Genomic DNA, 25,765 nt, shown 5'->3' on the forward strand with positions numbered 1-25,765 from the left:
ACTCTCACATTTTTTTGTGCACAGAGAACATGAAGCGGTAAGGTTGCATTTTGGCTAAGGACACATGGATGGGAGGGGCTGGCGCACGCAAGCTGCCGGTCCCTCAGCGGCGTCATCATAGGTTAGCGTGGTGCACACTTAACGGGGAGCCCAGCACTGCTCTCGGTCCCTTGTAAATATTCACGCGCTGAAACCCCAAGCCACCCTCTGGGGGAGGTGCTACTGCTATCCCTATGTTACAAGTAAACGAAGTCTGTTTTTATAAAGTTGGGAACTATAATTCTGTTGATGTTTGGAATGTCAGGGGAACCGGGCAAAACGATTCCATCCAGAGGAATTTAAAACCTCTGTGTAGCTTAACCCCAGAGCAGACTACATGTAAACCATCCAGAAAGGTTTTCTAAAGCTTTCTACTACCTGCCCACGTCCTGGCTCAGACATGTAATCATGTGCACATAATCCTTCCCAACTAAGCCTCTGTGCTCCTTGCTGGCGATTCAAACCCATTTCCTTGGCTCTGCTGGCTGCAGGCCCGCAAGGCCAATGGTTCTTTCTTTCTGATGGAAGATCGCCACCCTGTAATGTTACTGATTTCTCTTATGTTTTGGGTAATAAAATGACCTGCCCTTTGTTGGTAGAATGTACTGGTAAAAGTTTTGTTTTAGATCCATCCACCCCAGGTGTCAGAGGTGTATTCTGCATCTAAATATAATGCCCATCATCCAATACGGGCCCCAAGCATGCCTTTTGCCACTCCTTCTAGCGAATATTGCCAAAGCAGCTTTGAAACGGCTTTGTTCTCAATGTGCCTTTGCTGAAATTGCTTTCCTCATACCAGTGTCTTCTGAATAGTTACCTCATTTTCCCCCCCCATTTTCAGGGAGCCGTGATACACAAATTGTGCATGACCTTGGTGTCTCTCCTTTTGTTTTTGACGCTTACGAAGACCTTCCCTGTCACCTGCCTGGCTGACGACTGGTTTGTTCATAAAGCAAACTTTCTGACCCGACTCTGCTACTTATACGTTGTCATGCAAGCCTCGAAGCCCAAGTATTACTTTGCCTGGACGTTAGGTGAGTTTGTTGGAGGGTGCTAAATGAATGAGGGAAAAATGATACTCCTTGGATGGCTTGGCCAGAGCAACATTTGGATCAGCTAATCTAAAAAAAGTCCAACGCGCGATGGATGACAGTTGAGCCAGGGTCACTTTCTACCTTCCAGAGTAACCCTCTTCTCTCCCGCCGCCCATAAACTCAATTATCTGTGATAAGGAGGAAAGAAATCCTGGCTGTTGTTATTAACAGACGGCAAAACCTGGAAGCTGCTTCTTCTACCAATCAAACTTGGAAAGTTAGGGAAAAATTCCAGAATGATCTGGCTTTCTGGTAATTTTTCTGGGTTGTCTGTAATACAGGACATACACTGACTTAATTTTATCAACACGTGCTCATTTAGGTTACACTTCTTCATTAAGAAATTGTTGGTTAAGCTTTATGCCTTAGAAAGAAACTGATTTCAAGTGACCTTCTTTTTTTAAAGGTAGAAAGTTCAACTTAATTTGGTATTATCACACTTTTTTTTTCCCTGTGAGATAACTTTAGTCGATATTAAGCTTTCATCTCTTTCCTTTTAAATAATTTTAGACCAGAAAAGTTGAAACTTTTGCTAAAGTGAGCAATAAACCTTCTGTTTACTTACCAAGAATGGTAAAGTATTTTGATAAGGCATGGTAACCGTATCTATTTCACATTTGGAACCCTTTCAGGAATGGAAGTTTAACACCTTAGCTGCCAGTGACCTGGGGCTTGATGTCAGGGAACAGTGACTTGGTTTATGAAGCCAAATAGATTATTAAACTCAGTTCCTAGTGCTTAGTCCATATTTCATAAGGGCACAGCACTTAATTGAGTTCTCTTCTCTCATTTCATGCTCCAAGTTTATAGCCCCCAAATCAAGTTCGTGGCTACTGTTTTTTTTCATTTATTTTTATTACAGTAAAATATACATAACGTAAAAGTTGCCATTTTAACCATCTTTAGTGTACGATTTAATGGCATTAAGTTCATTCACAGTGTTGTGCAACCATCGTCACCACCATCCATCTCCAGAACTTTTCCTGAAACAGAAACTCTGTCCATTAGACAAAGCAATAACCCCCCATTCCTCTTTCTTCCCTGCTCCTGGTCCAAATTATTTTTAAAGGTCACAATGTTCAGAGACAAGTTCAGTCTAGTGCAGTATTTATGTTACACTTGACCAGAGAGAGACTTCAGAGCTTTTCCAAAATTTGCCGCGGGGGAAATTTTGTTTCTGGTCCCATTCAGTTTAATTCAAGGAGTTTTTTGTGGAGTACCAGTCTGTGTGCTATGAGGAGCTCAAAGGTGAGTAAGATATCTCAGCCCTCAAGACCGTTACAGTCTGTGAGGACACAGACGCGTACACCAACCAGGCAATACACGTCAAGAGCTGCCCCAGTAGTAGGATTACAGAGGGGATGATGTATATGGACTGGTCCTTGGGGAGGGCTTCCAGAGTCTCCTTGTATCCGATTCCTTTTTCTGCAGATGCTTTATTATTGAAAAATAATTTCCTTCATAGGTAGGCATTAGGCCTACTATGGATGGAATACTGGGCATATTTTTCTACGTGAAGTAGAGTTTTTCTTTGCTCCAACCTTGAGTGTGTGTGTGTGTGTGTGTGTGTGTGTGTGTAATAGAATCTCACTCCTTTCCTAACTTCTACTTCACTTTTCCTCCTTTTCCTTTCCCCTCTCCCTCCCCTTCCCGCTCCCATATTCTGTATCCCAGGGCTTATGGGCTGGCTTCTGGACCAAAGCAGCTCCTGATTTAAGGAGGAAAGAAAGGCCATGCCGTAGTCTCATAGGGAAAGTCTAACACGAGGTGGGTTGTGCTGGCGGGGACCTGGGTGGGGAGGGGCTTACAGGACACGGGTGTCTGCCTGCAGTCTGCTCTTTGCGGAGTGACCCCAGATATTTGGAATAGAGGAGTGACCCTTTCCATGGACAGCTTTCTCTGTGGACTTACCTCTTTGTCTGTTCTCCCTCACTGCCCTTTCTTTATCGTTTCTCGTAGCTTCAGTAGAAACACTTCATTACTTTGTATGGCCTCAATTTGAAGTTTGTTGTAGTTTAGATTGAATGGGCTGGTCTGAAATTAACCTTTGTATTATTTATGAGTAAAGAAGCCATGAATAGTGTAACAGGGAATGTTTAAACTGGTTAACTGGATGACTGTTTTATCCAGCTCCTTCAAACACCATTTACATATAATTGATGTACTAATAATACATGATTATAAATTCTGAGGAATCTCAGCTGAGTTGTACTGTGTAAGCCTAATTCTAGTTACCGTTTCCGTCGAAAGAGTACAGCTATTTTCTTTGGACTTAGCATAGGAGGCTGGTTGGTTGTTTTTCTTCTACTAATTAGTACTAATTAGTGAGACTCAGTTTTAGCCCAGGCTGTGTTCTAAAGATCACAGGTTCCAAAATATGGGTGTCCAAATGAATTTATCTTCAGTCATGTGTTAGAGCCATGTACCATGCAAGCGAAGCCAGTTTTAGACTGGTGAAATTCGAACCTCTAACTGCTCTCCTAGCCACTCAGGTTGTGGAACCAGAGTTCTAGTATTCAGATTCTGGCACTGTTTAACATTAAGATCACTCAGGTGATAACATTACTAAGCTTTAGTCTTCTTAATAGCAAGATGGGGATGGTAATAATAATAATAATAATAATAATGGTGGCAGCTGACCATTCTTGAGTGCTGACTTGGGCCAGGCCCTGTGTTATGCAGTCTACATATATTCAATTTGGTTTCATCCTTTCAACATCCCTTTAAAATGGGTACTGTTATTACATCCATTTTCTACTCAGGGGAATAGGTTTCTAGAAGTTAGACAACTCTCCCAAGGCTGTGAATTGACCCTGTTCCCAAGTGGAGAAGGGAACCCAGGAGACCTGTCATTCCCACCCTGAACCACCATCTTGCTCACAATGGTGTGATTAAATGAGAAATGTCTGTGGAATGCTTTACAGAATCCTGGGAAAATAGTAAGGACCAAAAAAACAAGTCATTCTTTTTTTTTTAGATCTGAGGCTGGAGATGGGAGAGGGAATTCCTGGGTTGCTCTGCTGGTCCCAGCATGGTCAGCCCAGCCCTGTTTTTAGTTACAACCTCAAGGGCTTGTCCTCTCCTGGTTTAGTGTTTCTGTCATTCACAGTTTGCACCCACACATTTTAAAACTCTTGGTTTCTTAACTGGTACACTCTGCCTTTGTTCTTCTTTTTCTTTTCCACTGAGTCTCCCTCCGGTCGGCTTGGGGGAAAGACATATTAGGACTCGGTACTTTTCCTCCTTTCTTCTAAAAGAAACCAGATCATTTTACAGTGAAGCTAAACATAAGATAAGCGATATTAAATCAGCAACGATGCCAAAAGGAAAGGAGTCATACTTAGAGCGGGTGGTTTTTCTTCAGAAGTACAGCTTGAGTTGGACCTGAACTCCCATAGAAATGGAATGAACAGACCTAGCAAAGGAAAGGTTTCTCTGAGCTCTCCCCCAGATCTCAGACTTTACAATTTCATTAGTTTATTTTTCTTAGGAAAATATTCTAACAGACTGAACTTGAGAGAAGATAAGTGAAGAGAAAAAATTAGCCTCTTGGCTATCGTAATACAACTGTGTTGATTTCATCAGATCTCTTTTTGAGTGTAAAAAATTTCATTAAGGAATTGAGTAGAACTGAAATACAACAGGGGGACACTTTCATAGAGTTCAGTGAAGTGACATGACGATGGACACGGGAGCTTTTGGACTGACTTTGTAGGTAGGGTGGCTTTGGTCATTGTGTCCACATGTGGCCTCTATGGCAGCTGGCCCCAAATTCACATCTCTAGAACCGTTCTTTTTCTTAGGTTCTAAATTTTTCTAACTGTATCTTGGCTGCCCCAACTGATATCCTACTGGCATGTCATGCTTGGCATGTCATGCTTAACATGTCCAGAACGAGCTCCAATTTCTCTTTCAGAGCTGGTTCTCCTCCTGATATAATGATATCAGCCTGTGTCCCGCCATCTTTAATGACAGCTCTTGGACGGAGTCCCCTATATCTTCTGGTCTCTGAGCTTATATGTATTTTCACCTTTTTCCCTTTCTCCCCTTATATCCAGTTGGTCACTAAATCTTCCTGTTTCTTTGTTTTGCTTCTTCATTTCTCTTTATTTCATTTTGCATTCTATGAGCATCTAGCACCTTCCTTCTTACTTAGCAGGTGCTCACTAAATGCTAGTGAATGATAAAAATGAATGAATAAAAGTTGAGGTCACCCAAGAGCCAAAACTGATTCATAATGGTACCAGGTCCTTTAAATTTATTTTGGTTTCTTTTCCAAGGAAACTATCTCTCTTCATCTTAAAGCTAGACAGACATTTAGTATCTTTTAAAGCAGCAATGTGACTTTTTTTCCACATCCTAATGTGTTGTTTTAAAAACCATAGCTGATGCAGTGAATAACGCAGCTGGCTTTGGGTTCAGCGGAGTGGATAAGAATGGAAATTTCTGTTGGGATCTGCTTTCTAACCTAAACATCTGGAAAATTGAGGTGAGTTTATCATGCTTTTGAATCAAGCTGCCATTGTGAATAAAGCAGATGGTTTGCTGTGAGTGTGGTATCCATAGAAGTTTATCATCAGTGTGCAAGGAAAATCTGCTATCAGGAAATGCTGGCTCCAGCAGGCTCGGGGACATTTTGTATCCTGGAACTTTTCTCCTTTTTTTTTTTTTTTTTTTTTTTTCTTTTAAGGTGCCTACTTTCTTGGCAGTATTAACGGTTCAAGTAATAACAACACACGAAAAACCTGAAAAAGAGCCAGGAAAATCTTTTTGTTGCTTACATTCCTGTTCTATCAACTAGAAAGTACAGATATCATTTTCTCTTGTTCACATTCTCCTTTCCTTAGTCAAGGGTACAGACTAGCAGTTGTATTTAGATTTCAATATTGCCAGTGTTCTCGGTGGTTCCTTTGGAAACATTTATAATGCATTCGCTTTTAAGAATTGTAATTGGTGCACAGCTTTCAGGCCACTAGAATTAGTGTGGTTTTTCTTTTTCACTGGCTTTGTTCTTGGACCACAGTTCTGGATATGTTTCCATCTCTAGAGGTGGTCTCTCTGGGGCCCCATCCTTCTCGGTTTCCTTGGCATTGTCATCCCTTGGAGCTGAAAGGAATGCCAAGTCTTGGGCCCTTTTCCTCCTGGCAGCTGGTTGGGAGGAAGGGCATGATTCTCAACATACTGAAGTGTTGGTTCTCCAGCCAGCTGACTCATGGTTGCTGGTGGTTGATTTTCCACCCACCACAGGGCAGGCAGAGTGCCACTGGAGAGTTGGGGCAGGAAGGGGGGATGTCCATATAGGGCAGGAAACCTGGGATGTGGAGACTGACCACCTGCCACCCACATTTGGTGGAAACTAGGCTATCAGGGGACCTGTGTTCCGGGTAAAGGGCTGAGTTATGTATTTATTATAAAAGAAAACCAGAAGGAGAAAGTTTGTATTTCCTATAAAGTTGATATAGACCAAGGAGCTAAAGAATCCCAAGGAAGTCTGACTTATTTAAGGCACCTTGAAGCTGTGTGTATAGCATTTTATTAGCCATAGAAGGTGTCTAAAGGGATAAATAAAACTCCATAGGGTTTTGACATTAAAAACTCATAGTACAGGGCTTCCCTGGTGGCGCAGTGGTTGAGGGTCCGCCTGCCGATGCAGGGGACGCGGGTTCGTGCCCCGGTCCGGGACGATCCCACATGTCGCGGAGCGGCTGGGCCCGTGAGCCATTGGCCGCTGAGCCTGCGCGTCCGGAGCCTGTGCTCCGCAACGGGAGAGGCCACAACAGTGAGAGGCCCGCGTACCGCAAAAACAAACAAACAAACAAAACCTCATAGTACAAAAGTCTGTCCGTCAGTCCATCATTGGTCTGATATCTCCCTCCCTTCCTTCCAAACATATTACATTAGGCCAGTGTGTGGCCTAAGATTTTCTTACGGTTGAAACAGAAAACAGTGACGTTTGCACTTTTCAACTTCGTTAGGAATTCTGGCTCCTAAATGTTTGCTTCATGCTTTCTACCACCAGCCTTTATTAAGTCTTTTTTCCTTCTTTTTTCTTTTGAATGAGAAAACCCAGCTGATGACTTATTTTGGAACCTCTCTTTCTCGACGGTTGATTTACCTGAATCATTGCCAGTTGGGTGATGTTTGTTTTCTTTCCTGTATTGTGACTCCTTCATGCATAAAATCTCCTTACTATTCTTGATACAGTTGAACCTGTGCAGCTATTTGTAGAATAACTTCACCAGACTGACCTGGTTTACAGATGGCCACAGAATGAAAAGATGACAATTAAATTCATGCCGTCTCCGTAAAGGCACTAAATTCACATGATGAAACTTTTCCGGTGGAAAATCCCATTTTAGAGTATTTAGTTTTAAAATTCAGATGACTTAAATTTTGTGTTTCACCAGAATGGAAGGAAAACCTACAAAACATTCCTTCAGTCGTCCTATAATTTGAAAATAGATTGAGAAAAATTGAGACTTTGTGAGCCAAGTTTTAGTTGCAAAGTAAATGTTATAAACCCCAGAAAATTTGACTGTGTGTGCGATGGAACAGTGCAGTAGTCACTGTTGAAATAGCACATCTAATCTGCCGCCAGGGAAATTCTGGGGAGGACTTTCCATTTCTTGGGGTATTTTTAAAGCTAATGATAGGTGTTATTTTCTCCCTTCTAGACTGCCACAAGTTTCAAAATGTACTTAGAAAACTGGAATATTCAGACAGCTACTTGGCTAAAGCGGTAAGGAAAACAAAAACGACCTCATTACTCATGGCACTGGGATATGTTTAGATGGGTGTCATTAGATGAACAGCGATAGTCTGCCAGTGGTAACCTCATCTGACACTTGTGTTTGGTATTAACATCTATGCTGTGTAAATGAAAAAGTAGAAATACAGTAATTTGAGAAGGTCACAATGTAACATATTTATTTTACTGTACCAGATACTTCATACTGCCATTACTGTGTACTAGGTACTCATTTAATCCTCATAACGATCCCGTGAGGTGTTGGTAATTACTATCCCCATTTTACAGATGAGGAAAGTGAGGCACAGAGGGGTTATGTAACTTGCCCAAAGTCACACAGCTAATGAGCAATAGATATGAGCCCATATCTCCTACATATTATATATGAGTGTCTCTCCAGAGCCAGGCTCTTAAGCTCTATGATGTGCTGCCTCTTATCTAGAGGAGAGCCTATTGCTCAGATGTCATGGAGGGTCAATGTCAGCAACAGATCACTGAAGATTGCTGTGTTTATTTTATCCCCCGTATCGAAAGCTTTATGGTACCCCAAATGCTTACGCTTTTCAACTTTGTATTTTTGTTGTTTCTCTGTCCTTCTGTTTTTCTACACATTCCAAAATTAGAAACATTAGTTATTGTGGAACTAATGATATGCTATCCTTGAAGTGGCCAACTTGAGCTCGTGAATATTCCTATCACATGAGTGCAGGGAGAGTATAAAAATATTAAGCTGTTGATTCTGTTTTTGATAAGTAGCATTTTTCATCAGTTAAAACATCGGGGTAAAAGAAGAGACAATGTATAATAATTCCAACAAAGTAAACTCATGCAACTACTCTGAATATGCAGTTTTTGAAAATTTGCCCTTAATGTTATTGCTATTCATTTTGCAAGTCATTTTAGCATAAACCTCTTTCTGTATATTGAATAATCCCAATGTAGGGAGAGTCCTACAGTCTCCACTAGGAGTTTGTTCTACATAAACATTTTTAATGTGACTGAACGAACATACATGTGGGCACATAAAAAATGAAAAAAAAACTATTTAAAAATCATTTTAGAAAATGGAAGATTTCATTCACACAAAAAGATGCAGAGGGTAAGAAACAAATACCCATGCAAACTACCTCTCATTTCAAAACAAAACATTACAAATGGAGTCCCATCCTGTGTTTCTTTCCTCAAATGCATTCCCTTTCTTCCTATGAAGAGAGAGCCATAGTCCTTAGTTTGGGTTTAACTTGGTTACTTTTGACAGCCCATCCGGGCTGGATTGGTGTGAAGTGTTGGGATTTCTGTTTTACTTTTTATCTGGGCCCTCTCGTTTAGGAAGCCACGTAGTTGCTCCTATGGTGCCACTGGCAATCCGTAGACTGAATTTGGCAGGAAGTCCCCTGTCACGTTGTTTTAATAAACAACCAAGAAGCCAAAGATCTCCAGGGTATTTGCTGACAGTTTCTAGATTCTTACAGTGTCCTCACTCTTTAAGGCAAACTCATGGATTGGAATCCAGTAGACACTGAGGACTGAAGAAGCCATATAACTGACACGTTGATTTTGTGCTGGAGTCATGGCCAAGGGAGATGAGAAGGCTGCAGCGTTGATGAGTTAGATGACATTGGGGCCGGCGTGGAAAAGTAAATTAATTTAGACGAGATAAGGATCTCACTTCTGAAGACCCTTACCCTGATTCTAAAAGTTTTAGTGCCAATGGCACTTATTTATCCATAAGTATCCCTGGTAGATTAGGCCATTGGTGGAATAAGCTTCTATAAGGCAGGAGCTCTCGTTGGGGAAAAGTGACCACTCTTTTATTAGATGTTGTGTGATGGGGTCCAGATCATTCAGTCCTATGGAGGTGAAACATTCACGCATCTTACAGAGAGATTGGACTGTGCGAATGGCCCGTCTGGGAGAGTGTAAGAAAACTAGAGCTCAAAGCTGCTTGGATTGCGCTGCAAGTGCCTGAATAGGGTGAGGCAGGCACGCCATCCATATTGGCTCAAATGATTTCTGCACGATTGGTTCCAAAATGATGCAGGTGTAGGCGGAAGTTTCTGGTATGTTGGACCTGTGGCCCGTTGTACCTTCCTGTCTTCACAGAGTGTGCTATGAGCGGGTTCCCTGGCACCCTACAGTGCTAACCTTCATCCTGTCTGCCTTGTGGCATGGTGTCTACCCTGGATACTACTTTACCTTCTTAACTGGAATCCTTGTCACGCTAGCAGCCAGAACGGTAAGCTCCCTTTGGCTGTGGGGTCTTCTCCTTAGTAATCGGATGCCTGTGTGTTTGTTGTCTTTTAGGTCCCAGCAGAAGTGGTGTTGGGGGTGATAGTAGGAGAGGGATGTTTTGAAAAAATCAACAAAAGTCTTCCCATTAGAGAAATACTTAAATATATTGGAACTTACGGTCATAAAATGGTTAAGCATTTTATTTTCATATTACTTGCAGGGGGTGTCTGCAAAACAAAAGGACTTTTTGGAACAATGTTTAGTGCCTTAAGAGATGAAAACATTTTTAATCATTAAAGGCTGTAAACATACAGTCTACTAATGACAGGTGACAATGATTATTAATGTAGGCTCTGTAAAACTTCATTTTGCTTATACTCTACTTAATGTCTCTTTTCATTATCCTACACCTAAAAATAATTTGGTTTCTGAGCAACCGGTAAAATTGCAGCCATAGGAACTGTTCTCTTAAAGATTGCTCTCAGGGCTTCCCTGGTGGCGCAGTGGTTGAGAGTCTGCCTGCCAATGCAGGGCACACGGGTTCGTGCCCCGGTCCGGGAAGATCCCACGTGCCGCGGAGCGGCTGGGCCCGTGAGCCATGGCCGCTGAGCCTGCGCGTCCGGAGCCTGTGCTCCGCAACGGGAGAGGCCGCAGCAGTGAGAGGCCCGCATACCAAAAAAAAAAAAAAAAAAAAAAGATTGCTCTCAGCTCTCATGTTGGATCCAATTAAATTCGTTTGTGTAAAGTCCTTTGTGAATTTGATAAATTTAGTTCTCTAGGTTTTGGGGGTAGCCTTCAGTTTGTCCTAGACTGTTCCTGCCATTTGCTGGCTGTAGAGCAAGAATAATAACAGAATTAAAAAATATGCCTGCCCTCAAAGAATGAGATGAACATGTATATAAGTAATTACAATTCACTGTATTCTGTCACATACAGAGCTTTGAATTTTATTTCATTTTCAATACTTGATAATGATTGTGGCATTCCTTATTCAGGTGCCAAGAGCTTCTAATGAGATTTGTTGAGCTGTATTTTAGATGTGGATTTAGGAGCCCCAGCACAGCTATTCACTCATTTTTTTTTTATTTTAAAAATATATTTACTGAGTGCCAAGTACTGTGATGGGTACTGGAGAAAAAATGGAGAGTACAACAGATATGGCCACTGCTCCTGGTCTAGTGCTGGGAATAGAAATGGATAACATCTTCATACTTGTTAAATGGAGAGACAGGTAGAGTGGGAATTCTTTTCCATTTCTTTTAGCTATTCATTCTTGAATTCATCTGTTCTATTAATATTTCAGGAGCCCTACTATATGATAGTAGGTGCTGGGCTATTGCAGTGAACAAAAAAGTTCCTCGCCCATGGAATTATTATTTTAGTTAGAAGAAGGTTTGTGGGGATACATGTGTGAACAAGATGGATAATTGATTATTCTGATTAGCACACTTTACATATTTTACATATTTGTGCATTGAAAACAGAAGACATTTTCTTTTCTCCCGTACATATACTAACTTGGATCACAAAACTACAAAACAGATGGGAGGACAAACTTGAACAAAGGCCAGAATTTTGTTAATACTTTCAGAGTATTATTTCTTAAGATGTCTTTAGTTGATTTCAATGGGTATAAAAGGATTAATTTATGTAAAGCCTCTTGGGTGACCTGGAAATGTGTTTCACAAATAAGTTAGGTAAGGGATGGAGGGGAGAGGGCTCATAGAACAGTATTTCCATTTTTTTTTCCAAAAGGAGAATGAACTCAAACAGTCATGAAGTGTCTCAGGCCCAGGAAGTTACCTAGTAAAATCTCTTACATGCTTTTCAGTACTGCCCACAGTTGGACCTCTAGCCTCTGTCCTGAGGAACTCAGAGCCGAGGAGGTGCCCTCAGCTTCCCAGGCAGCCCTAGGAAGCCTTTCCTGCTTTGAGGCTGACCTACCTATAAGCCAGCCATTGTTTCAGCTCTGTCTTTGGTTCTGGCATCTGGAAATTAGGTGTCTTTCTGGAGCCAAATCTGTGTCAAAAGACCTACAAATGAGTATCCTTTGACCCAGCATTTTCCATCTCAAAGAATGCTGTTTCCTTGTCTGGAAAATTGGCCTACTGATGATTACATGATAGGCCTGTGGGGAGAGTCAAAAGAGATGATACCCATAAAGAATTCGCACAGGCTTGGCACACAGTAAGCACTCAATAAATCGTAGCTCATGTTATTACACTATTATTACTGTTATTCAAAGGAAATAATTAGGAAACAGTGCAGAGACTTTTCTACAAGAGTATACATCACAGAATTGTTTACAATAGCAGGGGCTAGGAGACTAACTTTCCCATAATTAAAATTGTATCAGATTAATATTTAATGACATGGAAAAACATTCATGCTATGTTACTAAATGAAAAAACAGGCTAAACATATATTGACGCCACTGGAAACGTAAATATGGATATATATGAATGTAAAAGGACTTGGAAGGTATGTGCCAAGTTTTTCAACAGTGCTTTTCTCTGGGAGATATTAAAGAAAAAAAAAATGTGATTCTGCTTAGTTGTTCTTTAAACATTTTTCTACAGTGAATGAACTTATATATTTTTAATAATAAGAAAAACCATAGTGGTATTTTTAGTTGAAAATAGAACTCAGATGGTTGGTAGTTTTTATCCCCTATGTTCCCTGAGGGGTATTACCTGCATGCATGGAGTAAAAGTTTCTATTTTTTGCATCCCCCCATCCACCATGACTTCCTTGGTGAGCAGGTGAGGAACAACTACAGACATTACTTCCTTTCTTCAAAAGCCCTCAAGGTTGTTTATGACATAGTCACCTGGGCTGTCACTCAGCTGGCCGTCTCTTATACAGTCGCCCCCTTCGTTATGTTGGCCGTTGAACCCACCATCAGTTTATACAAGTAAGTTTCCACTGTTCTCGATTGCTCTATGGTAAACTTGTCTGTTCTCTCTGTGTTTGACTTAGGAGTTGGCAAATTGAATCTATCAGTGCTGACAATCTCTATGTATGGTTTCGATGGGAAAATGTCTAGAGAAAGCTTTAGGAGGAAGTGTCTGTCCTGGAGATGCCAACAGACGAATAGTAATACAGTGAGCAGGGTTCACAGGTAGCCCTTCAGCCACGCCTAATGTAAGTAAGAGATGCTTATGGCCGTGAATTCTGAAGGGATGTATCCAGATTGCAAACTCAGAGGGTGAGTTCACTGCCCTTGCCTCTTTGCCCTGGGGTTAGGCTATGTTGCAGGCCGTGGGGCACTCAGACAGGGACAGAAGCAGGCCGCAGCTGGGGCTGGGTTCACCCTACAGACTAGAGGCCTTTAGGGAAAGGGTGTCTTAGGGAAAGGGTGTCAGGCCCTTATATTCAAACATCAGCCCTCCAGATGAACTGCAAACCTCTCTGTGCTTACTTTTATCGTTTCCCTCTTTTGTTGAATTAGTCGTGTTTCTCTACTCTTGGAGAAATGGTTGCATGACCTCTGGCAAGGTATTAACCTCTTTTACCAGTGTTTTCTCAACTGTAAAATGAAGGTAAGAATAGAATTCACCTCCAAGCACCTTTAGGTGTTAGGATTGAATGAGGCAAACGTGCAGGGGGCTCAGCCCAGTGTCTGGCATGTAGTCTGTACTTGATAAATACCAACTTGTGTTATTTACTGATTTGCAGAGACTTTTGCAGATTGAGTTTGGACCATAGCTACAATCAGAAAAGTGGCTTAGAAATAAACATGCAAACGTGCCTTATTGTACATCAGGGATTGGACTCGCTGGTCAGGAATGATCAAAGAAATTTTACTACTTGGTACAGGTATCAATGTCTAGGATGATTTTTTTTTTTTCAGGTTACAGGAAAAGAAGGTAGAGGGAAGTACACCATGTTCCTCAGTTAAGTCTGTTTCTATAACGCCAGTTAGGTCACAGGAGTTATGTCCGTATAATATGGGAGTTGAGCTGGTTTATACACAAATTTTTCTAGACAAGGGATGCCAGAAGAGTGGAAAAACAATGAAATCTTCAGCCAGAAAAAGCCCTCGGTTCAGCTACTACGGCGGTAGGAGCCATGAGTGCCCGCCCCACGCTGGGCTTCCTCTTCTCAGAGGCGCCCCGCCCAAGCTGCACCATCTTGGTTTACCTCCTCTGCACCCTCCCTCCGGGCAGCCCCACTTGCTCACAGCTCTGTTGTCCTTTCTCTTGTCTCAGTGCCCTCTAGCCAGCATTTGCCCTTCATTATCTGGGACTTTTATTGCCCCCTGAAGCAGCCTTAGCCCCGTTGAGCAATCTGCCTGGGCTGTCCAAGTTTCTGGCTTGGGTGCTCATTGTCTGCGTTAGCGCTCTGGTTACAAAGTCTCATAGGTTTTGAGTTGTCTTCTTCTGTCTTCATAGGTTAACTTGTCACCCTGGGCCCTTCTCTCCCTTTTCTTTGGAGGTGCCCAGCCCCCTCCACACTCCCTTACTCTAGGGGAGAGAGCTGCTAGTGAGGAGATGACTTTTATAAAAGAAATGGAACGGTGAAATAAAAAATGTTCCGTTAAATCAGATTTTTTTAAAAAGAGGCACTTGTTTTTTTTTTATAACAGGCATTGAAACACATTGACTTGCATTCCTGAGTAAGATGGATGGGGCTGAGGGTTTCTCCCAGTGTTTGGAAAATCTAAGTGCCTATGAGGACTAATAAACAGGAACTAGAGAGAGAGAGAAAAACCACCCTAGTCCTGGTGTCTTAAGCACATGATGTTGCCAGACGCAAGATTTTTTTCAGGAATGTATGTATCATGTTGTAGCAGAAATGCCTGTATTTAACTCAGTACCATTTAATACCTACAGTATGCTGGGCACTTTTCTAGAAGCTGGGGGATGGGATGGTGAGCAAAAGATAGAAATCATCCTTACTTCCATGGAGGAGATAGCTTGGTGGAAGTGACAGGAAATAATTGACAAATTTATAAATACCCACTAAGATCATACTCTGAGTGAATGGTACAAAGATTTATGAGAGCATGTAACAGGAATCTGCTCTTGGGAGAAAGCAGCGTTTGAGTCCTGGAGTCTGAGGGTGCTGAGAGTGGTGGATGGAACACTGTGGGTTGTGTTCCAGACCCAGGGAGCAGCATAGATAAGCCCCGTTGTGATAGGAGGAAGCCCCGAGAAACATGAGTGTGGGCAGAATATAGAATCAATCCAAGGTAGAGAGTAGTGAGCTGAGAAGAGGGTAGGTATCAGTGTCCCTCTTTATAATATATGGAAGTGGAGGCTCAGAGAGGGTGAGCAGTTAAAACTCACACAGCAAGGCCCGAGTTTCAGATGCAAAATTTTTTCTTTTTTTTTTTAAACAGCAAAAGCAGTAGTGCAGTTACTGACAATTTCTCTAGGAGAAGCTATTTTGGAAGAATGTTAACTGTTAGGGGAGTAGCACAAAGTGGTGATTTGTTTGTGATCACATGCATTTAACCAACTAAGCATGCTAATTTCTATATTTAGGCAGGAGTTCTAGGGAAAGAATTAAATCATTATCAATCCAGATCACTCATGTAGATTTCCATTTCTTTTTAAAAACAATCTATTTTTTTTTTTTAGAAAACACCTTTGTTTAGGGTGAAATTGACATTTCTGTCACTTCTGTCAATTACAAGGAATTCAACCTAATATGTTATCTTGTTTTCATAGTTGCTTATGTATATAATTTAAGTCCCCTATCTAGATCAGCTCTGTCCAATAGAAGTTTCTACAATGACCAAAATACTATCCGGTATGTTGGCCACCAGTGCATGTGGCTGTTGAGCTTTTGAAATGTGGCTAGTGTGACTGAGGAACGGAGTTTTCAATTTATCTAATTTGAATTTTAACAGCCACATGTTGCCAATGGCTATTATAGATTGCCTCTCAAAAAAAGTTTTCAGAATCTTTTAAAAACAATTTTTTTCAGAAATTCTTAAGAGAATCACTGAATCTGGCAAAAGAAATAAAATTGAATCATCTTTTTAGTCGAGGTGGGTCTAGATGCATTCCAGACCTGTTCCTCACTAGGGGATAATTTAAATAACTGGCAATGAATGGCAGTTGTATGCAAATCCATTTCTCAGGATACCCTTCCCTGATTGATTGACATTTAAATGTCAGATGGGCTTCATTTTCCTGTCTAGTCACTTTTCAATGCACAGTGACTACAAATCCCAGCTTTAAATTTCTTAGTCTAATTTTTTTCCTTTAAGTTGTAAATAAGCCCCAAGTGAACATCTAAATGTATTATGAAAGAACTTCTGATTCTGAGAAGATGATGGAGTAGAAGGACTTGAGCTTAGCTCCTCTTGTGAAAACACCGAAATCACAACTAACTGCTGACCAACCATCAACAAAAAAGACTGGAATCTACCAAAAAAGATATTTTATATTCAAAGACAAAGAAGAAGCCACAACGAGACGGTAGGAGGGGTGCTTTTGTGACATGAATCCTATACCCGTCAGGTGGGTGACCCACAAACTGGAAAATAATTATATCACAGAGGTTCTCCCACAAGAATGAGAGTCCTGAGCCCCACATCAGGCTCCCCAGCATGACGGTCTGGCATCAGGAGGAGGAACCCCCAGAGCATTTGGCTTTGAAGGCCCATGGGGCTGGAGTACAGGAGCTCCACAGGACTGGAGGAAACAGAGACTGTACTCTTGGAGGGCGTGCACAAGTTTTCATGTACCCTGGGACCCAGCACAAAGCAGTACCTCCATAGGAGCTGAGGCTGGACCTACCTACGAGTCTTGGAGGGTCTTCTGGGGAGGCAGGGGTCAGCTGTGGCTCATTGGGGGTGCAGGGGCAAGGACACTGGTAGCAGAGGCCCCAGAGGATATTGATCAGCGTGAACTCTCCCAGAGGTTGCCTTTTTGGCATCAAGACATGGCCCTTCCCACCAGCCTACAGGCTCCAGTGCTTGGACGCCTCAGGCCAAACAACCAGTAGGGTAGGAGCACAGCCCCACCCATCAGCAGACAGAGTGCATAAAGCCATACTGAGCTCACAGCCACCTCTCAACACACCCCTTGACATGGCCCTTACCACCAGAGGGATAAGACCCAGCTCCACCTACAAGTGGGCAGGCACCAGTCCCTCCCACCAGGAAGCCTGCACAAACCACAAGAGCAGCCTCACCCACCAGAGGGCAGACACCAGAAGCAAGAGGAGCTATGATCCTCCAGCCAGCAGAAAGAAGACCACAAACACAAAGTTAGACAAAATGGGACAGCAGAGAAACATGTTCCAGACGAAGGAACAAGATAAAAACCGACAAGAACAACTAAATGAAGTGGACATAGGCAACCTACCTGAAAAAGAATTTAGAGTAATGATAGTAGAGATGATCAAGATCTCAGAAAAAGAATGGAGGCACAGACGAAGAAGTTACAAGAGATGTTTAACAAAGAGCTAGAAGATTTAAAGAGCAAACAAACAGAAATGAACAATACAATAACTGGAATGAAAAATAAAGTAGAAGGGATCAATAGCAGAATAACTGAAGCAGAAGAACAAATAAGTGAGTTGAAATACAGAATGGTAGAAATCACTGCTGTGGAACAGAATAAAGAATGAAAAGAAATGAGGACAGTCTCAGAGACCTCTGAGACAACATTAAATGCACCAACATTCACATCATAGGGGTCCCAGAAGGAGAAGAGAGAGGTAAAGGGCCTGAGAAAATATTTGGAGAGATTATAGCTGAAAACTTCCCTAACATGAGAGAGGAAACAATCAAGTCCAGGAAATAGAGAGAGTCCCATACAAGATAAACCCAAGGAGGAACACACTGAGACACATATTAATCAAACTGATGAAAATTAAAGACAAAAAATATTAAAAGCACCAAGGGACAAGTAACAAATAACATACAAGGGAATCCCCATAGGGTTATCAGCTGATTGTCTTCAGCAGAAACTCTGCAGGCCAGAAGGGAGTGGCATGATATTATGTAAAGTGATGAAAGGGAAAAACCCCTACACCCAAGAATACCCTACCCAGCAAGGCTCTCATTCAGATTCAACAGAGAAAAAGTTTTACAGACAAGCAAAAGCTAAGAGAATTCAGCACCACCAAACCAGCTTTATAACAAATCCTACAGGAACTTCTCTAGGCAGAAAAGAAAAGGCCACAACTAGAATCAAGAAAATTAAGAATGGGAAAGCTCATCAGTAAAGGCAAACATAAAGTAAAGGTAGGAAATAATCTACACACAAATATGATATCAAAACCAGCAATTGTGAGAAGAGGAGAGCACAAATGCAGTATATTGGAAATGCATTGGAAATTAAGTGACCAGCAACTTAAAACAATCTTGTACATATATAGACTGCTCTATCAAAACCTCATGGGAACCATAAACCAAAAATCTACAATAGATACACACACAAAAAAAGAAAAAGCAATCCAAACACAACAATAAAGACAGACATCAAATCACAAGAGGAGAACAAAAGAGGAAGGGGAGAAAAAAAGACCTTCAAAAACAAATCTAAAACAATTAACAAAATGGCCATAAGAACATTAATATCGATAATTACCTTAAATGTAAATGGATTAAATGCTCCTACCAAAAGACATAGACTGGCTGAATGGATACAAAAACAAGATCCGTATATATGCTGTCTACAAGAGACCCACTTCAGATCTAGGGACACGTACAGACTGAAAGTGAGGGGATGGAAAAAGATATTCCATGCAAATTCAAATCAAAAGAAAGCTGGAGTAGCAATACTCATGTCAGACAAAATAAACTTTAAAATAAAGACTGTTACAAGAGACAAAGAAGGACACTACAAAATGGTCAAGGGATCAATCCAAGAAGAAGATATGACAATTGTAAATATGTATGCACCCAACATAGGAGCACCTCAGTATATAAGGCAAATGTTAACAGCCATAAAAGGAGAAATCGACAGTAACACAATAATGGGGGGGACTTTAACACCCCACTTTCATCAATGGACAGATCATCCAGAGAGAAAATCAATAAGGAAACACAGGCCTTAAATGACACATTAGACCAGATGGACTTAATTGATATTTATAGACCATTACATCCAAAAGCAGCAGAATACACTTTCTTCTCAAGTGCACATGGAACATTCTCCAGGATAGATCACATCTTGGGTCACAAATCACGCCTTGGTAATTTTAAGAAAATTAAAATCATATCAAGCATCTTTTCCAACCACAACACTTGAAATTAGAACTCAATTACAGGAAAAAAACTGTAAAAAACAAACATGTGGAGGCTAAACAATATGTTACTAAACAACCAATGGATCCCTGGAGAAATCAAAGAGGAAATCAAAAAATACCTCGAGACAAATGACAATGATGACCCAAAACCTATGGGACACAGCAAAAGCAGTTATAGGAGGGAAGTTTATAGCAATACAGTCTTACCTCAGGAAACAAGAAAAATCTCAAACAACCTAACCTTATACCTAAAGCAACTAGAGAAAGAAGAACAAAGAAAACCCAAAGTTAGCAGAAGGAAAGAAATCATAAAGATCAGAGCAGAAATAAATGAAATAGGGATGAAAACATTAGCAAAGATCAGTGAAACTAAAAGCTGGTTCTCTGAGAATATAAACAAAATTGATAAACCTTTATCCAGACTCATCAAGATAAAAAGGGAAAGGACTCAAATCAATAAAGTTAGAAGTGAAAAAGGAGAAGTTACAACTGACAGCACAGTAATACAAAAGATCATAAGAGACTACTACAGATAACTATATGCCAATAAAATGGACAACCTAGAAGAAATGGACAAATTCTTACAAAGGTACAACCTTCCAAGACTGAACCAGGAAGAAATAGAAAATATGAACAGACCAATCACAAGTACTGAAACCGAAACAGCAATTTAAAACTTCCAACAAACAAAATTCCAGGAACAGATGGCTTCACAGGTAAATGCTATCAAACATTTAGAGAAGAGGTAAACACATGTCCTCTAAAACTCTTCCAAAAAATTGCAGAGGAAGGAACACTCCCAAGCTCATTCTATGAGGTCACCATCATTCTGATAACAAAACCAGACAAAGTCATCACACACACACAAAATTACAGGCCAATATCACTGATCCTCAACAAAATACTAGCAAACCGAATCCAACAACACATTCAAAGGATCACACACCATGATCAAGTGGGATTTATCCCAGGGATGGAAGGATTTTTCAATATCCACAAATCAATCAGTGTGATACACCACATTAACAAACTGAAGAATAAAAACCATATTATCATCTCAATAGATGCAGAAAAAGCTTTGGACAAAATTCAACACCCATTTATGATATAAACTCTCCAGAAAGTGGGAATAGAGGGAACTTACCTCAACATAATAAAGGCCATGTATGACAAACCTACAGCTAACATCATTCTCAATGGTTAAAAGCTGAAAGCATTCCCACTAAGATCAGCAACAAGGCTAGGATGTCCATTGTTGCCACCTTTTTTCAACATAGTTTTGGAAGTCCCAGTCATGTCAATCAGAGTAAAGAAATAAAAGGAACCCAAATTGGAAAAGAAGTAAAACTGTCATTGTTTGCAGATGACATGATACTATACATAGAAAGTCATAAAGATGCTACCAGAAAACTTACTAGAGCTCATCAATGAATTCAGTAAAGTTGCAGGATACAAAATTAATACACAGAAATCTCTTGCATTCCTATACACTAACAATGAAAGATTAGAAAAAGAAATTGAGACAATCCCATTTATCATCGCATCAAAAAGAACAAAATACATAGGAATAAATCTACCTAAGCAGACAAAAGACCTGTACTCAGAAAACTATAAGACACTGATGAAAGAAATCAAAGTGACACAAACAGATGGAAAGATATATACCATGTTCTTGGAATTGGAAGAATCAATTTTGTCAAAATGACTATACTGCCCAAGGCAATCTACAGATTCAATGCAATCCCTACCAAATTACCGATGACATTTTTCACAGAACTAGAACAAAAAACTTTAAAATTCATATGGAGACACAAAAGACCTCAAATAGCCAGAGCGATCCTGAGAAAGAAAAACGGAGCTGGAGGAATCAGACTCCCTGACTTCAGACTATACTTACAAAGCTACAGTAATCAAAACAGTATGGTACTGGCACAAAAACAGACATATAGATCAATGGAACAGGATAGAAAGCCCAGAAATAAACCCACGGACCTATGGTCAATTAATCTACGACAAAGGAAGCAAGAATATACAATGGAGAAAAGACAGTCTTTTCCGTAAGTGGTGCTGGGAAAATGGGACAGCTACATGTAAAAGAATGAAATCAGAACATTCTCTAACACCATATGCAAAGAGAAACTCAAAATGCATCAAAGACCTATAAAACTCTTAGAAGAAAACATAGGCACAACACTCTGACATAAATTGCAGTAATATCTTTTTGGACCCACCTCCTAATAAAAATAAAAACAAAAATAAACAAATGGGACCTAATTTAAAAGCTTCTGTACAGCAAAAGGAACCATAAAACAAAAAGACAACCCATAGAATGGAAGATAATATTTGCAAATGAAGCAGCTGACAAGGGATTAATCTCCAGAATGTGCAAACAGCTCATGCAGCTCTATGTCAAAAAAAACCCCAAACATAAAACAAACAACCCAATAAAAAAATGGGCAGAAGACTTAGACATTTCTCCAAAGAAGCAATACAGATGGCCAAAAAGTATATGAAAAGATGCTCAACATCACTAATTATTAGAGAACTGCAAATCAAAACTATAATGTGGTATCACCTCACACCAGTCAGAATGTCCATCATCAAAAAGTCTATAAACAGTAAATGCTGGAGAGGGTGTGGAGAAAAAGGAACCCTCCTACACTGTTGGTAGGAATGTAAATTGGTACAACCACTATGGAGAACAGTCTGGAGTTTCCTTAAAAAACTAAAAATAGAACTACCATATGATCCAGCAATCCCACTCCTGGGCATATATCCAGAGAAAACCATAATTTGAAAAGGAACATGCACCCCAATGTTCATTGCAGCACTATTTACAATAGCCAAGACATGGAAGCAACATAAAATGTCCATTTACAGAGGAATGGATAAAGAAGATGTAGTACATATATACAGTGAATACTACTCAGCCATAAAAAAAGAATGAAATAATGCCATTTGCAGCAACATGGATGGACCTAGAGATTGTCATACTAAGTGAAGTTAAGTCAGACAAAGACAAATATCATATGATATCACCCATATCTAGAATCTAATTTAAAAAAATGATACAAATGAACTTATTTACAAAACAGAAAGACAGATATCAGAAACAAACTTATGTTTACCAAAGGAGACATGTAGGTTGGGGGGATAAATCGGGAGCTTGGGGTTAACATACAAACACTACTATATTATAAGATATCAACTGATAACCAACAAGGACCTCCTGTATAGCACAGGGAACTCTACTCAATATTCTGTGATAACCTATATTAGAAAATCATTAAAATGAATATATATATACATAACTGAATCCCTTTGCTGTACACCTGAAACTAACACAACATTGTAAATCAACTATAATCCAATAAAATTTTTTAAAAAAGAACGAAGTTGTCTTAGCTCAGGCTGCTATGACTAAATAGTATAGACTGGGTGACTTAAACAGCATACATTTATGTCTCACAATCTCGGAGGCTGGGAAGTCCAAGATCAAGATGCCAGCAGATTTGGTTTCCGACGAAAGCTCTCTTTCTGGCTTGCAGAAGGCTACCTTCTCACTGTGTCCTCACATAGCAGAGAGAGAGACCAAGGGAGACAAGGACAGCAAAAGAGATGGGGTGAGGGACAGTGAGAGGGACACAGAGAAAGATGGCTCATGCTCCGATTTCCCTTTATTTTCTAATAAGGGTACTAATGCTGTCATGGGGGCCCCACCATCATTGCCTCCTCTAAACCAAATTGCCACCCAAAGTCTACTTCTCCAAATACCATCAGATTGGAAGTCAGGGCTTCGACGTATGAATTTGGGGGAGGACACAAACATTTAGCCAGAGCAGAACCTTTCTATGAAATCATTTTCAAAAGCAAAATCTCATATGTTGTTGTCTTTAACTAGATAACACTTAATTCAATGTATAAGAATGTTAGAATTTGTGTAGGAATTTTTGTAGCTAGCAAACTCCTTGAGAGTAGAACTATGCTTTATTCATCTGTGTATCTGGAGTACCTAGTTTAGTCCTAGCATGCTCTATAAATGTTAGCTGAGTTTTTCCATAACAAAATGATGGAAGTACTGCTTAAAATTTGAGAGAAGTATGGAATATCGGAATAGGTTACTAAACCTCCCTGGGAAGTTGAAGGTTTTTTTCCCTTGACTTCCAGAATATTTGGCTTTAATCTAACAAAATTGCTCCAGTGTAGATTTGGCCACATGTAAAAGATTAAAGCAAAATGCAAGAACAAAGTACATTTTACGAGAGCAGACTTTGAAAGCTGGAGTTCCCTCTGCCTGGGGTGTGCCTGTGAGAATCCCAGCTTACACTTGCTGAGCCAGTGTGTTTATCTGTAGAGCTGTTATTCACTGTCATTAATGTCCTGGTTTAAATGGTAAATCAGATGGTCACTTACCTGTGGCTTTTCACCCCTCTGCTAATTACTACCATTGTGTTTATACGTCTCTTCTTTTCCATTCCCAAAAGAAGGGGTGGGGTCTTTGCCTTTTTGTAGATCCCACTCACCCACCAAAGGGAGTTATCTGTGGAGTGGATCAAGGCAAGCCTGAGGGCAGTCAGGTCCGCCAGTGCCAAAAGGTGATGTAATTGCTTCATGTGACACTTCCCACATACACCCTTGTTTGAAATATAATTTGTGTGTTTATTCCTAGGTCCATGTACTTTTACTTACACATTATCAGTCTCCTGATCATACTATTCCTGCCAATCAAACCACAAGCTCATAATCAAAGGCGGCCTCAGACTCTGAACTCTGTTAAGAAAAAAATAGATTGATACCTCCAGAAAAAAGAAACAAACAAAAGCTGAACACATAAGACTGCAAATCACTGGACAGAGGAGATAAAAAGACTCCAGAGTTCTCCAGTGACCTAGAGGTGATGTTTACATGCATCTATTTTGTTTTGATTTTTTAAGTGCAGGGAGTATTTTTATAAAGCTTTTTTTGTATCATTGAATCAGCCATGTCCAGTTGATTTAATACTTTCTAGGACATTTGAGTAGTATGGAGGTGTGTGGAGAATGTGCTAGAACTGCAGAGACAGTCCATTCTGGGCTAACTGGGTCTTCACTTTTCTGGCATGATCTCCAACCACTGAAATCTGGATGTTGGGAACCCGGGCGTCTGCTCCAGAAGTTAGAAGGTAAAGCTGAGATGACTTGTCTTCCAGAACATATGCAAGACGGTTGTTCCTTGGGAAGCCCCCAGTCCTTTGACTTGCGACATTACTGTTCTCAAACACATTAACTACACTCAGAAGACTGCCGGGGAGGGACCGTGTGGAGGGAGGTTTGCAGAATACTGAAAATTGAACGGGCCTGCAGGACTAACTGTGAATGGACACTTGAATGGACTGGAAGTCAGACATGTGCCCTGAGGGTGGCTGCGTTCCACCCCCCCACCCCAGGGATGTAACCCTTCTTTCTTCTGAAATGAGCCAAGGTTGGAAATCAAAGTCTCCTATCCACATACGAGAAGTCTCAGAGGGGCTACTGTTTTCCATTGCATATGTGCCTTCTGCTTGCCCAGGCGTGGCCCTGAGAAAACACCCAGATTTCACACCATTAAGGCAGAGGGATGTCTTTTTATAAATATTTTAAAAAGTAATTTAAAGTTATATTGAAGTTTGGGAAGAAGAGGCAGATATTTCTCTTTTTTCCCCTCACTTCTCAGAGGTGTTTATGATCACAGCCCATGATGTTCACTCGGGCTGGTTTCCATTTTTTTCAGTTTCATAGCTGATTAAATCCGACATTGTTTTAATTGAATCATCCTATTAGAAAGCAGAGATTGAAAAAAGGTTTTCCTTTCTATCTTTGTAATGAATGTGCTGTGGCTCCTTTGGGAAACTTCTATTGGGTGATATTCTATGTGGGAGAAGGAAACATGGTATTAAATGTTGTGGAAAATAATAATGATAATAACAAAATATATGCTACAATGTTGTACCCTCAATCAAATACCTTGGGAGGAGAGAATTTGTTCAAATCAGATGGTAAATCAATACTGCATTTCTACATAAAGGAAATATTTCTAAAAAGAAGTGCTTTTTGTTTGTGTCAGACTTGCCATTCTGAAGCGTGTGTGTGTATGTGTTTTAACAAATGTGTACAAGGTTTTACTTGCTTAAAATTTGAGCATCACACGTTCAATCTGTACTACATGTCAGGTGCTTGGATGTTTTTGGTTTGATTTCTGATCTTCGTTCCTAACGGTGCAGGTAGGATTAACCTCCTTTTACAGATGAGAAAACAGAATCGGGAAGATGGCTGCTAACTTCCCCAGAGTCACAGACTTAGTGCTTGAGCTGAGATTTGAATCCAAGACGGTCCCAAGAAAGCCACTGGCTGTGGATCTTTCTATGAGGTATCCTGCTGGTGCGTCTCTTTGGACAATGAAATGTGAAACGATGTGCTTGTCC

At 40.5% G+C, this 25,765-nt stretch overlaps 1 protein-coding gene across 3 annotated transcripts in view; it reads left to right on the plus strand.

Annotated features, from left to right (window-relative positions):
- Nucleotides 1-25,350, plus strand: part of MBOAT1 (membrane bound O-acyltransferase domain containing 1) — a 113,681-nt gene extending 88,331 nt beyond the window's left edge. For 2 of the 3 annotated variants that reach the window (XM_024121982.3, XM_028479014.2), the window contains 6 exons: nucleotides 881-1,073; nucleotides 5,519-5,622; nucleotides 7,808-7,872; nucleotides 9,985-10,117; nucleotides 12,876-13,027; nucleotides 23,996-25,350. In XM_024121982.3, coding sequence (XP_023977750.1) covers nucleotides 881-1,073; nucleotides 5,519-5,622; nucleotides 7,808-7,872; nucleotides 9,985-10,117; nucleotides 12,876-13,027; nucleotides 23,996-24,119 — 771 coding nt within the window. In that variant the 3' untranslated portion in view covers nucleotides 24,120-25,350. The remainder of the gene's footprint in view (nucleotides 1-880; nucleotides 1,074-5,518; nucleotides 5,623-7,807; nucleotides 7,873-9,984; nucleotides 10,118-12,875; nucleotides 13,028-23,995) is intronic. The other variant, XM_028479013.2, reaches the window with a different exon arrangement.
- Nucleotides 25,351-25,765: the final 415 nt, after the last annotated feature.

Source organism: Physeter macrocephalus, chromosome 18 (assembly GCF_002837175.3).
Source record: "Physeter macrocephalus isolate SW-GA chromosome 18, ASM283717v5, whole genome shotgun sequence".
Classification (NCBI taxonomy): Eukaryota; Metazoa; Chordata; class Mammalia; order Artiodactyla; family Physeteridae; genus Physeter; species Physeter macrocephalus.